The 14,119-nt window shown below is 47.0% G+C and overlaps 1 protein-coding gene and 1 long non-coding RNA gene across 8 annotated transcripts in view; one reads left to right on the top strand and one right to left on the bottom strand.

The window, feature by feature from the left end:
- DAB2IP (DAB2 interacting protein) overlaps window positions 1–14,119 on the bottom strand; it is a 256,241-nt gene that overhangs the window by 205,607 nt on the left and 36,515 nt on the right. The window contains exon 1 of one of the 7 annotated variants that reach the window (XM_077306775.1): window positions 3,955–4,285. The exons of 4 other annotated variants lie outside the window; for them this stretch is intronic. In XM_077306775.1, the coding sequence (XP_077162890.1) occupies window positions 3,955–4,075 (121 nt within the window). In that variant the 5' untranslated portion in view covers window positions 4,076–4,285. Of the gene's footprint in view, window positions 1–3,711; window positions 3,731–3,772; window positions 3,794–3,954; window positions 4,286–14,119 lie in introns of those variants that run through there. 2 more of the 7 variants (XM_077306780.1, XM_077306781.1) reach the window with 2 other exon arrangements.
- On the top strand, window positions 3,665–14,091 carry LOC143822101 (uncharacterized). The gene is made up of 4 exons (XR_013226039.1): window positions 3,665–3,755; window positions 3,926–4,041; window positions 8,596–8,983; window positions 12,089–14,091. It is a non-coding gene; the product is annotated as an uncharacterized LOC143822101 (long non-coding RNA).

Raw genomic sequence — 14,119 nt, forward strand, 5'->3', positions numbered from 1 at the left:
GCAGGGGCAAAAAACATCAGGCAAGGCAGCATTTCTAACTGAACTATCCCAGAGCACTCCCCTGATAGTTCCCATGCTCTGTTTGGATTTCCGTTTTAGCACCAGAAGCGAGTCACTTGGAGGGAAAAAGCAGGGGGCATTCTGAACGCATCTCCTCACGCTGCCAAGCTTTCGGCTGATGTGACTCAAAGAAGAAGGGCAAAAGAGGAACCTAGGCCCATCCAGGACTTCCTGACAAGGCCTTGTGGCTGCCTTTCTAGACAACAGTGATGGGATGGGAGAGACCGATTGCAGAGTCACTTTGTTTGCAAACTGAGCATCTGAGTTTTGTGACAGCCCCAAGTCTTGCTTAGTCACACAGTGACACAACAGCTGCCTGAGGGGGCATGAATGTTGGCAGGCACATAGGGAAAAGCTAAACTCTCAGTGCCAGATCACCTGCTTTGCATGAAAATTGTCCCAAGCTCAGTCCCTGCATTGCCAGTTAAAGAATCTCAGGTCAGGTCCCAAGCACTGGGAAAGGGTTTCCCTCTGCCTAAGACAGGGGTAGTCAAACTGCGGCCCTCCAGATGTCCATGGACTACAATTCCCAGAAGCCCCTGCCAGCATTCGCTGGCAGGGGCTTCTGGGAATTGTAGTCCATGGACATCTGGAGGGCCGCAGTTTGACTACCCCTGGCCTAAGACCTTGCAGAGCTGCTGCCAGTCAGAGTACAGCATCCTTGGCTGGATGGACCTGGTCGGATTCAGCAGAAAGCAGGGTTGCACAAGCACACCCGCACTGGAGCCTAGGTGATTTCTCATGGAGCACCAGAACTTGACAACAGAACAATCTAACCGCCAGGCACTGCCCCCTTCATTTCAACCCTCATAATCTACTGAAAAGTTATTGAGCCACGCTGAAATAAATGGAATCTCCTGTGAGCTTCCACATCAACCAGGAAGGGTGTCTGATGAGTCTAGCCATGCTGTACTGCCCTGCTACATCCTTGCCTTCTTTCAGTGGACCTCTGCTGGAAGCAAGTTAACAACCCCCCCAGTCTCTGCATTGGTATGCTTTGACCAGTCACTCCTGGCGTAGAAGCACATCAGAATTCTCAGTGCCCCCTTGAGGCTGACTGTCATGTCTCTGCCTGAGTCACTGCTCTGGCATTCCATGCTCAGAACAGTGAATTCATGCAGAGAGACAGAGGCTGGGCTCCACTGAGGGCAGAGAGTTCTTACCAAGCCTCCAGTTTTAGTTCAGACACAACACTATGTTTCAACTACCAGCGCCTGGTTTAAACAAAACTGATTTGGGGAGGGGGGGGGGCTGAAAGTGAAAAAGAGCCCAGAGTTATAATCCAATAAGCTCTTATACACCAGAGCTGGACAAATCCAAGTGCCACCTCTCAGCCATTAAAACAATCCCCCCCAAGCCCTGTGAAAAGCTGAGGCCTAGAAAATCCAATGCTTCTTTCCAAAATGTTGAGTCTGGCAGTCACAAACTTCTACCCGCCTCCCCACCTCTGCTGCACAGTGTCTCGGCTCCCCCCTCCCCCAGGTCTGAATTAGCGGATCTGCATAGAAAACAGGGAGATGCTGAATTTCTCCTTCCCCTTGCTTTAATTTGTGCACTGGAGGCAAAAATCAAGCACTGCCTGTCCTGGAAGAGAAAGTGCCAGAGAGGATCTTATTTTTAAAACTGCATCTGGGTCAGTAGCTGCCTGGAGTCGAATGAATGAATCCTACGAGCAGGCGCATTAAAAAAAAAAAGAAACAACGCACACATCGGCTAAGCCTGCTGCGGCAGCCGCCAAGGACAGGACTCGGCCTTCCGCTGTGCCCAGAAGAACCTCGAGGGCCAGGCCCAAGAGCAAAAAAAGAAAGGGAAGGGGGAGGACAAGAGGTACGCTCTGAGACGATTGCCATTATCTGAGGCTGAAAGTCAGCAGGGAGGGTGCATTTGCTCCCGAGGTAACAAAGAACAAACCCCAGAAGACGGATCTGGCGTACTCATTAAGGGAATGAAGATGACCGGGAGAAAGAACAAATCAATGAAGAATATCATTGGCTCTTCTGCATTTCTACTTCCGTAGTCTTCCAAGTTACATGCAGAAATCAAAGGAAATTAAACCAAAGTTTTTGAACTGAAAAATGCATCTCTCTCTCTCTCTCTCTCTCTCTCTCTCTCTCTCTCAAATAGCTCTCACCTGCCAGAAAGGTGGCATCATGGTTGAGAGATCCAGCAAGTCCCCAGCTTGGCCTCTGCCACTAACTAACCATGTGGCCCCAGGCTAGTCACCTGTTCATAGTCTCCAGTCCCTAATATCAGAACATTAGCAGTAGTGTACCCCTACAAGGCTGTCATACTCCAAGATAATGTGTATGGAGCACTGGGGAAACACTGCACCCATAACAGCACACTATATCGTGAAGAAGGCTGGTACATCCAACCCAGGGTCAGCAACATTTATGATTAAAGAGCTGGATTACATCCACAAAAGGATCCACAGAGAGCCAGTGCACTGAACACAATTGATCACTGACATTTTAATTAATAAAAAAAAACAATTCTGCAGACTGAACAGAGGGGGCTGTAAGTTCTTTATTAGGAAGTGAAATGATCAAGAGTTCACAAGGGATAAACATATACAAACTCACCCTGCACAATCTTTTCAGCACACTGGTTCACACTTGGGTGACTGACACCTGTTCCCCTCTATCATGTCTAAGGAAATAAGTTTATTGTTGCAGCTTTAGGTCATAACAGCCATGACTACCAAAAACTTCTATCGTGTCCCTTTCAGTAGAGCAGGGGTAGTCAACCTGTGGTCCTCCAGATGTTCATGGACTACAATTCCCATGAGCCCCTGCCAGCGTTTCAGGCTCCTCCCAACAAAGGGAGGATCTCAAGGTAACTTCCAGGCAGCCACTTGAAGCAAGATCAGCCCCAAATTCCCAATCAAGCGCCTCCCAATCAAGACTCCATGGTCAACCACCACTGAGCCGCACCAAGGCTAACCAAAGAAGGCAACAGCTAACCATCCATTGGTCTCCAAAACATCTAGCAGGCTTGTCGCCCCATTCAGGACCCACGACCTTGCGAAGCCAGCTGTTTGGACGGTTTTTAAATACTCTGTGTAAGACCATAGCCACGAAAGCCACACAGAACGACGAGACAGGCTATCAGACTCCTAAGAACGATGCCAAAGAACGAATTTGGGTCAGGTCCTACATATCCCACAACTCCTGAAACCGACCTGCAATGTTTCTGAGAAAGCACTTAGAAGAAGAGTTGGTTCTTATATGCTGCTTTTCTCTACATGAAGGAGGTTCAAAGCGGCTTACAATCGCCTTCCCTTTCCTCTCCCCACAACAGACACCCTGTGGGGTGGGTGAGGCTAAAAGAGCCCTGATATTCCTGCTCGGTCAGAACAGCTTTATCAGTGCCCTGGCGAGCCCAAGGTCACCCAGCTGGCTGCATGTGGGGGAGCGGGGAATCAAACCGGCTCCCAGATTAGAAGTCCACATTCCTAACCACCACACCAAGCTTAGCCAGAGCCACGGAAGCACACAGAGGCATGTTCTTGGCAGCCGCCCCTTAGCTTCCGAATGCCCTTTCCCAGGAGAATTGCAGAGTCCAAGCCTGCCGTCCTCCAGACACTTAACCACACACCAGTCGCTCAGGGGGGCTTTCAGGGTCCGGGAGAAGAATGACGGACACACCTACCGGCTTCCAGACCTTGGGCCAGTCCCGGCCGGCTAAACTTTCAGGTGCCCCCGCAACATACCCAGGCGCGCTTCGTGCCAGCCCCCCGTGCCCGCGCTCGGCGTCCTGAGCCCGATTCCAGCCTCACCTCCCGGCGCCTCCCACAGCAGACCTTGGTCTCGGAGGCGAGGCGGCGGCTTCTGAAAGATAACCTCTCCTTTTCTCAACCGTTTAGATCCCATAAACATTTGGCGAGAGAATTACCCCTGCTCAGCGGCCGGTTGCGGCTCCGGGATCGGCTGCGCTGCCTCTGAAGTCGGGACCTCCGGAGGAGTCGGTAGTAGTAAGAGGGTCTGCCACAACTTTTCTTGCTGTTTATCGACATTTTTGGGGGGTTCCTTCGCGCACGCACGCTCCCTCCCCGGATTCTTCTACTTTCCCAGTTGGCAGAGAGAGGGGGGGGGGAAGCCAACTTTTTTAAACAGGGGAGGGAACTGCGTGGGAAGGGGGGGAAGAATGATAAAAGTTGGAACTCCCCAGCGCAGACATGTGCGGTTTCAGAAATAAGAGCCGGGAAGGCTGTGCAGGATTTCAGAGCCAAAATTCTCAGCAGGCAAGATAAACACAAGCCCGCGATTCCTGTCCCCCCCTCCCGCCAAAGATAAGCTTTTTTGGACTCGGGAAAAGGAAACAGGAGTTGGAAACGTGCACAAGTTAAGAGGGGAGGAAATCCTGGAGTGGACTAACTCCCAGGTCTCCTTATGAAGTCCAGCTGTTGTGCTTTTGCAGCCCAACACACCCTGCCCTTCTGCCAAGGAGTAGGGAGCTGCTACAAGGGGCCCATCCTTTGGTCCTCTTGGAAGGAAATAGAGACCCTTTGCTGTCACTGAACATCCCCCCCCCAAAAAAAGAAAAACGCTGGACTCCAGGGCCTGGAGGGCAATTTGGGCCTCGTTAGACAAAAGAATTGGCATCCATTTCAACAACAAGCTATGGTCTGCTATGATATGTCTCAGCACAAAAAGCTGTTCCCAGAAATCTGGAACAATGTTATAGATTTCCCTGCATCGATAGTCTTTCCAAATCCTAGAAAGGTCTTTCTGGACAAAAGCCCAAAAACAGCTCTACTAGACAAGTCTCAGGTTCTGATCTGAAGAGCTGGGTTTGATTCCCTGCTCCTCCACATGCAGCCAGCTGGATGACCTTGAGGTTTTCACAGCTGTGATAGAGCTGTTCTCACAGAGCAGTCCTGTCTGAGCGCTCTTAGCCCCACCTACCTCCCAGGGTGTCTGTTGTGGGGAGAGGAAGGGAAGGGAATTGTAAGCCCCTTTGAGACTCTTTTGGGTGGTGAAAGCAGGGCATAAAACCTACCTCTTCTTCCTACTAGATGCCCAAATGAATGCTTCTTCCCAGTTATTCAGAGGTATGGTTGTGAGTCACCAACTGTCTTCTAACACAGCTGTACCCAACCCCCAGGCCTTAGACTGGTACCGGTCCATGGATCAGTCAGTACCGTGCCGTGGCTCCTCCTCATCCTCCTCCCCAGGTGCTGCCTCGGGGGCTGCCCTGCCACTCTGCCACCGGCTCACCTTTGGTGCTCTCTGGTGGCCGCCATGGCTGGGGCTCCCCCTCAGCGTGCCACTGCACAGTTACTGCTGGCAGCACCCCCCAGTGGGCAGCGGGAAGTCAGGGACGCTGGGGGGAAAGCAAGTGGAGCAGGGGCTCAGGCAGCGGCAGCGTTCCTCAGCAGAAACTACCCCCCCCCCGGCCTCAGTAAAATTGTCAAGGGTTGACCGATCCCCGGGACCACTGTTCTAACAGGCCTCTTAATAGGCAAGTGACAGGCAGGAATGAAGTGTTCCTTAGTGACCCAGAAACAGCAGCAGGGCTTGTTCAGTTTCTTCCCATTCCACCACGAGCAAAACACAGGAGACGCCAGAGGAGGGGACAGTGACAATGGGAAGCACAGGCTCTTCCCTGAGCAACAGTTCTACAGATAGTTTGCAAAGGGTTCTTTGAAAAGAATTATATTGCAGTGTGCTAGCCATAAAAAACACACCTGCTGCACTACAGTATCGCTTCTCATGAGAAGCCCTAAAAGAAAATTATGCTCTAATTGTGGTTTGAATTCCGCTGGTGCCAAGCTCAACAGGGTTGCCATTAGGTTGAAAGGGAGGGCGTCTTGGGGGACGGAGGTAGCTGTCAGGCTTTCTCAAGAAACACACTTGGCACTAGCAGCAAAGCAGCTTGTTTAAAAGCCGAAGGAGTGACAGGAAGCTCATGATTATTCTTGCTGAAACTGATTTGACAAGCAATACACTGATCAATATAACCCCAGAACCTCAAAAGGTGAGTCCCCCCCCCCCTGGCATGCCTGGGGAAAAACACACAAACTAGTGCTACATTCAGGTGCAAATTACATCATCCGTGAAAGGCTGACTGAAAGCCAGCCTCACTGATAATGCCCAAACTCTCTCACATCTCCATCCTTTGGAGAGAAAGTTGGCAGACTATACAGAGATGAGCCTCTTGTGGCGTAGAGTGGTAAGGCAGCCATATGAAAGCTCTGCCCATGAGGCTGGGAGTTCAATCCCAGCAGCCGGCTCAAGGTTGACTCAGCCTTCCATCTTTCCGAAGTCGGTAAAATGAGTACCCAGCTTGCTGCTGGGGGGTAAACGGTAATGACTGGGGAAGGCACTGGCAAACCACCCCGTATTGAGTCTGCCATGAAAATGCTGGAGGGCGTCACCCCAAGGGTCAGACATGACTCGGTGCTTGCACAGGGGATACCTTTACCTTTTACTTTTACACAGAGAAGCAAGCAACACAAAGCAATGAAAACAGTCACTATCCGTTAGCTTTCTCAGGCCCGCTCCCCACTGACAGATGACAATCCACAAAGTGACAAGGGATATTGATAGGTCATTGACAAATGGCAATACCAAATGATCATGGCAGAAGGCTGGCAACCAGACAGATCCTGACTGTAGCATCCTGAGCACAACCCAGATTCCCTCCGCAGAAGATTTCCACATCATCAAGCACACCCTCAAAAATTCCCTGACCATGCTGCAGAAGACCACTGCTATGTGTCCCTTAGCACAGGGAAGCCCAGAACAGCCTCAGTCTCCCCTCCTTTTGTCAATCACTGGGACAGCAGCATTATCCCAAGGGAAGGACAGGAGGATGCACCTGGATTCCTTGAAGCAACTCACAGGTGCAGGGTGACACTCAGAAGCATTACCCTGGCCCAGAAAGCATGCAAGTCTCATCCTGGAATCAAGGACAAGGAGCACACAGAGAGACAGACAGCCTTCTCAAGGTTATTACTGGGAAACACAAAATCGACAAGCAAGTGAATTTTCAGGAAATTCTCTTGAGTGGGAAAAGTCACTAGATTCAGGTCAATAACAGCTTGAAATTGACTACCTTTCTAATCCTAGAGGTTTTTTTTCTTAGCAAGAAACCTACATTTCTTGCAGGCAACAATTCAAAGAGAGAGTCAAACACACACACACACACAAACTAAACTGTGGAGGTAGGGCAGGAATGATAAGACATCTTATTCTTAAGGACATGCCTCTTTTTAAACAAATGGATTTCCTATTTCGTTTTGCTGTTTTAAATGCATACGGCTAGCAAATACCTCCGATTTTACAATTGATTTAGTCTGTGTTGGTGGCATTCGTACAAGTGACACAGAGGAGTTGAAGATGCTGCTAAATGGGCAGATGTTCCCTAGGGGTGCCTTCCCTTTGAAGTGACCCGGCTCCTGTGCCTTTAAGAACAGCCTGGCACGCAGGAACATAACAGCACACCTTGTCCAGGTATGAAAACAGCTGCTAGAACAACAGAAGGGAAGCCCTGTTGGAGGCCTTCCCCTCCTCAAACCTCACCCTCCTCAGGCTCCACTCCCAAAAGCTCCAGGTAATTCCCCAAACTTGGAGCTGGCAACTCTACATTACAACAGAACACAAAATCCACCACCTCAAAATCTACCGGGTTAGTCAAACTGCGGCCCTCCAGATGTCCATGGACTACAATTCCCATGAGCCCCTGCCAGCATTCGCTGGCAGGGGCTCATGGGAATTGTAGTCCATGGACATCTGGAGGGCCGCAGTTTGACTACCCCTGTTTAAAATCAATGACAGCAAACAGCCACACAACCAAAGCAGTAACTAGTAAAGCCTTTACAAACAAGTTGGTATCTGTATGAAAAGAAAGTGGCGTGTTTGCCAAAGGTCCCAGGCTCAAGCCCCAGTATTTCCAGTTCAAGAAACTCAGGCATTGGGATAGATCTTTCTCTGCCTGTCATTCTGGAGAGCTGCTGCCAGTCAGAGAAGCCAATTTTGGCCTGGCTTTGGATTAAACTTCTTACAGTTAGTAGAGGGTCAGTAGCTCAGTGAGAAAGAACATGTTCTGTGCTCAATTCCTGTCCCGGAAACAGGACCTTACAAGTAACCTTGTTATGACTCAATCAGACAGTGTTCTGAAAGGTGAGCCAACAGGCAGCATTGTGTATTCAGCAGCCGCCTGGGGACAGTCCTCTTCTGCAGCCAAGAAACGAAAAAGCACCCCAACTTGTCTGCTGAAAATCCATGTCGGGTTTTGCGGCTGCACAGAAGAAATCTGAAAGTAACTTTCAGAAGGCACAGAAACCGGCCAATGACACAGCAAGTTCAGGTCAAAGAGGCAAGAGCACAGCTGGAGGACAGATGACTCTATCCAGGGGCACTGTCTATGGGGCAGCGCCACCCACTTCAGAACAAGGGGTCCCAGTGGTCACTAGCGGTGTACTTGATCAAGGAGGAGTAATGTGTTGGGGGTTTTTTTTGGGGAGGAGTGTATGTGTGTTGTATTTTTTAACAAGAGACACATTTATTTGCTTTCTTCTTTTTAAGCCAGAAAGAGGCAATAACCCGTCAACCTCACAGAGGTTGCTGAAGCAGATAAGGAACATTCAAAGAAAGAATCTGCTCATTAAAGCAACCTGGAAAGACTATGGAAATGATTAACTGCTAAAGCAACAGAAAGGTCTGAAGATCAGGGATACGGATGGAATCCAGCCCTTCAAGTCCCTGGCAGAAACTCTTGAGTCAGGAGAAGCAAAGAACTCCTTTGCAGAGGAATCGTAAATGGTAACAACAATAACAACATAATGAAATGCCATCAGAGTGCTTGGAGATTTGCAAAGCACAAGATGACAGATCCCTGTTCAGATGAATTTGCCGCTAAAAATATGGCACAAGGGAGGCAACAAAAGGAAGAAAGGGAGGCATTCATCCAGGTACAGGTAAGGAAGGATGCCGCAAATTTTGCAGCAAATATGTCCAGCTGTTGTACTGACTGCGTGGATCAAACACAAGACGATCAGTAGGGCTGCTTGGCGCTTGAGTGACTCTAATCCTGCCAAACAAGTTAGCATCGGATTTTTGTCGAACTGCGCATCCGCAAAAATGCTGCCAATCTAAACAGACTGGCAGCCATTAATGCCAGTAAGGCTGACATAGATGAACACAAAATGGTAAAAAAGAAGAGATCAGCACAGTATTTATGATAGATTTATATAATCTGCGACTGATTTAACCATTTACACAATTGCCTGCCAAGTAGTGCCATGATGCAGCAAGGATGAGGTTGAAGGGAGAGGAGGACTCTATCAGGTTGTATAAGAACTCATATGTGTGAAAAGTCAATTGCGTTTCACTCAGGACTACCTGAAGCAATCCGCCAAACAGCTGTCAATGGGGTGACTCAAGTATGAACAGCTTGTTAGAAAAACTGGCTCCCTACACACAACTGGCAAGCAGGAGGAAATATGAGGATCCCTGGCCTGGTCCTTAGGCTAAATTTCAATTGGGAAGCAGACAAGTAGGAATAAATATATTTGTTGTAAGCTTATTGTTGCACCCTGACAATTCATTGTAGTATAAGCTTCTGTGACCCCAGCTCATCAGGTACATGACATGGCATCTTCAGATGGCAAGTAACATTGGACAGTTCATACAAGAATTTGTTTCCCTGCTCTCTGCTTTGTATCCTGGCAGAAGGCAGAGGACCCCTGCCATTCACCTACCTTTAAAGGAAAAGCATTCCTATATCATCCAAATGCATATTATATCTGTGAAAACCTTACAGTGCAATTATAGACTCTGATCATCAGTGAGGAGATTGGATTGTTACAGCATGTTTAGCATCTATGGTATAGATTGGAGAATACCCAACTTGGCTGTTCCTGTTTAAATATCCAGCGTCAAGACACTGGCAGGAAGCAACATGACGGCCATGTGTGTGGTGGGAGGCAAATGGTAGTAAGGCCCCTCAACCCATCTGAAATCTAGATCCTGCTTATAACTTTGACTTTTAGTTACACAGCATTGGGGGATGGACAAACTTGCATGCATCTCCTAATTAGTTGGAGCAGGAGCATGTAAGCTTCTAGGTTACACAGAGCTCTCCCTCAGGCTCTACTCATAGAACAGTATTTTGTAACGTAAGTTCTTGCAAACTCCATTGATGCAACATGATCATATGAAAGAAGCCCTCTGATCTATTGGGCATGTTTTATTCTATTTTGCATCTAACTTCTCAGCTGAAAAAAGAACCCAGTGGTCTATTTAAGCCTTTTCCTGTGAATGCCCACTCCCTGAGTTTCTTGAACCAAGAAGGGCTGTGGAAATCTAGTAACAAAGTTCCAGTGATCACAAAGATATGACAACATCATCTGTTTCCATAATGTCATTGAAGGTAGACCTTCACTACCCAAGGTCTCCAAGATTTCTTCAGTTCTTTCAGGAAGACTCCTTCTGAACAATTTGTACCCCTGCCAGGGTCCAATGAGTGCAAACGTGCAGACACTGTTCTATGAGGAGTAGAAGTTGCTTCAAATAAATGGGCCACCTAACTCAGTCATAGTAGGCAGCAGCTCTCCCCAATCATAAAGATCTTTTCTAACAGTTGATATCCTTCAGCTGAGGACCTTCTGCATGAAAACATGTAGGTGAACACACACATGAACACATGAAGGTGCCTTCTATTGAATCTGGTCCTTCAAGGTTGGTATTGTCTACTCATACAGGCAGTGGCTCTCCAGAGTCTTTCACATCAGGGGTAGTCAACCTGTGGTCCTCCAGATGTTCATGGACTACAATTCCCATGAGCCCCTGCTAGCATTTGACAACAGGTTGACTACATCACCCATCCCCTGATCCTTTTAACATGAGATGCTAGGAATTGACTGAAAACAAAAAAGGGAAATGAAAAGAAACAAACCCAGCCTGTAAAACAAGTTAGGAACCAAAAAGGTTGAGAAGTCTAAAATTATGACCATAGAAATCTATCAAATACACATTTTATTGCACAGTGCCAAAGGCCAATTTAAAAACAGTGCATTGAAATATAGGTAGAAAATATACAAGAGCACTATAAGTAACACAAGACATGACACAGATAACAAAATGACCTGACCCATTTTGATCCAAATGGATCTTCTTCAGAGGTCGGTCACAAAGCACACATACATAAATATCCATAAACAACAGCAAAAAACAAACCATTACAGACAAGAAGACTGAATAAAAATCTGTACTACACTGAGGTGCCAATAAATATCCTAGATCTATATTGCGTTGGACAGAATTCGTGATCACCTGGCTGATTTTTCAAAAAGGCACCAATCTGTAAACCTTTCCTGGACTGAAGTAAAATTTCTGCATGGCTGCGTCCATATCAAAAGAAGCTTGTTCTAAAGTTTCTAATGTTCATTACTTCACTGTATGCTTAAATTCAATCTAGACACTGGATTTTATGTGTGTACCTGCTCAAGGCTGCCACACATCTTGGGTTTGTAGACTTAAGTGTATGTGCATAATACGTACACACACTCAACACTGATGCTTATTTCAGCTATTGTCACCCGGTCTCAAAGCTATAACGTCAACAGATGTGTAATGCATGCCCATTATGCTCAAGGTCACATTGCATCAACAATGACACTCCCAGAAAGTGAGAGTACTTAAAAATTCCAGTCCGGTACTTCTCGCATCTAAGCCCCGCTTGTCTTCTCCTGGGCCATACAGAGTTTATGTTAAATAGCATGTGGCTGCAAAGAGCCTTGCAGATTCTACAGAAATACGAAAATTAGCTACAGTTCTCCAGCTTGCAATATATTTCTAATAACCAAACACATTCTCTGCTTCTGTCCCTATGGGTTTTGCTATAAAACTCTTTTGTTTGGGAGGGGCAATTGTTTGTAATTGGGCTTCAGAGAGCTAAGATTTATTTCTCATCCTTTGGTGGTTCTGCGAGATCTACAGAAACGCTGGGTCAGCACAGACAAAAGCTCTAAGATGGCTGCAGGGAGACACTAACACTGGCATGTTTACCTTCCCCACAACAGAACCTCTCATAGCCCGAGGGCTCGGAACTGCTAAGAAGCTGTGAGCCATCATCTACAGGAGCCAACAAGGGACAGTATTTCTACCCAATGGCTACTGACACCATGAGCAGTATTTCTACCCTCTATTGAAGTTGGATATACCTCAAAGCCCTGAAGGTCAAGGATACCCCAGGATGCTTCTCCCCTCCTTCCACTGGATGCAAATCTCCTCAAGCCTTGTGTGAGGGACAGCACTATAAAATCCAGGTTTCAAGTGAAAGCAAAAAGTGAAGGGTTACAAATCCTCACTAGGCAGGGACAGTTGGAGTGACAATCTGCCCCAAGTGCTCTGATCAGCCAACAACAGCTGAGAAGGAAGTGATATTGAAGCTGTGTGCTGGAGGGAGTTTGATTCTGATTAGCATACTGACAGAACTTGTCTGTGCCCAGCTGAAGGTCAGCTCAGAGGAGAAATTTTAGTTAAAGGAGAGAATCTTTACTAAAGACTGAAAGCTCATCTACATAGTGTCTGGAGAACTGGGACAGATATTTTGGCAGAGGGAATTAAGGTAGTTAGTTGATACTCCAAATTCAGGCCAAAAGGAGAAGGGAAAATACTTCTAAGGAGAGAAGGAAGAACCCTGTCCAGTGAGAAAGGGGAAACTGGGTGTGGGGATTTCCTTAGATATGTGTGAGAGAAAGCTTGCTTCAGTCTCCTCAGAAGTCAGAGAGAAAGTGGAAGTACTAGCAGAAGGGTACTCACCTTCTAGAGACCAGAGAAGTTCAGAGGAACTCACAAAAATAACAACAAACAGGCATGTTTTGGATAAACAGAGTGACTACAACCTCTCAGTGCTAAGAAAGCTTAAGAACTAAAAAAGCTTAAACTTCTCAAAGTCTGTGACAAAGAACTTTTAAGATGTAAAATAACTGATTTTAATTTAAAAGCTCAATCTTATTTAAATTGCATTTTTCCTGTTTATAACATTTAAAAAATGGCCTCAGAGCCATTTTGACAAAGAGTTTAAGAAAAGTGGGCCTTTCCCAAAAGTTCCAGGTCAAAAAGTCTGTCAGTGACAGATGGGATAGTCAGCTTTATTTTATAAGTAAGAAATCATGCTACAAGGGCTGCTCAGTCTGGAAGGACTTGATTTGGAGGGAAACTTTGACACTTGATTTGGAGGAAAAATTTACCTCAGAGTGGGGAAGTGTGTGAGGTCCATCATGCCTTGTCACAGAAGTCCCTGTATCAGCTGTATTGTCCTTCTTAAAGCTGTATTGTTCTTCTTCTGTGACAGTTTCATTGAAAGCAGAATTCCAAGGCAGTTTTGAAGTTGCTGGAAGAATTCCCCATTCAAGGAATTCCAGACAGTTTGCACAGCTTGCTTGTCAGTGGCCACACTTCTCTGATGGGCAAAAATGGTCTCCAGGCAGGTTTTATAAAAGTTGACTTTTAGGTCACACTCTCCTGTCCTCCCCTCGCTCGCAACAGATTTTCATAGGTACTCTGCCTCTGAACAGAGATGATTCCCTTTTCGCCAAATTGCAAAATTAGTGTCCTACTGTGCAAAGTACATTCTTTTATCTGAATCTATCATCTGGTCAGTTTCCGAGACTTAAAAAAAATAGCTTCTATGATTCTCTGACTTTGCAAGATGGAGGGAAGGAGGTTCAAGCTCCGGGTTTCCTGGACTCTCCATCCTCCTTCTCTTAAACAAAAATACTGGAGCAGGAACTCATTATGGCCCTCTTGGGCCTCATTTCACCATTTGTCAGTTAACTCAATGTACAGCCTGATGGAACTTTCCCACTTAGCCTTGTCTCTCCAAAACATGCGGCTATTTCCAAGGTCCAACAACCAGACATCTTCTGGGATGCTGAGGTCTCGCAGTCCTTCAGAATGAGCCATGGTCAACCCCACCACCTTGCAACTTTAAGACCACTCCTGTCTCATAATATCCTTAACCCTAGCCATCAAAATCAATTCTGAATAAAAACATCTTGTACTACCTTGAGAAGTGAGTCATGCCTGGTTTTCCTTGTGTCATTCCA

Source organism: Paroedura picta, chromosome 12 (assembly GCF_049243985.1).
Source record: "Paroedura picta isolate Pp20150507F chromosome 12, Ppicta_v3.0, whole genome shotgun sequence".
Lineage (NCBI taxonomy): Eukaryota > Metazoa > Chordata > Lepidosauria > Squamata > Gekkonidae > Paroedura > Paroedura picta.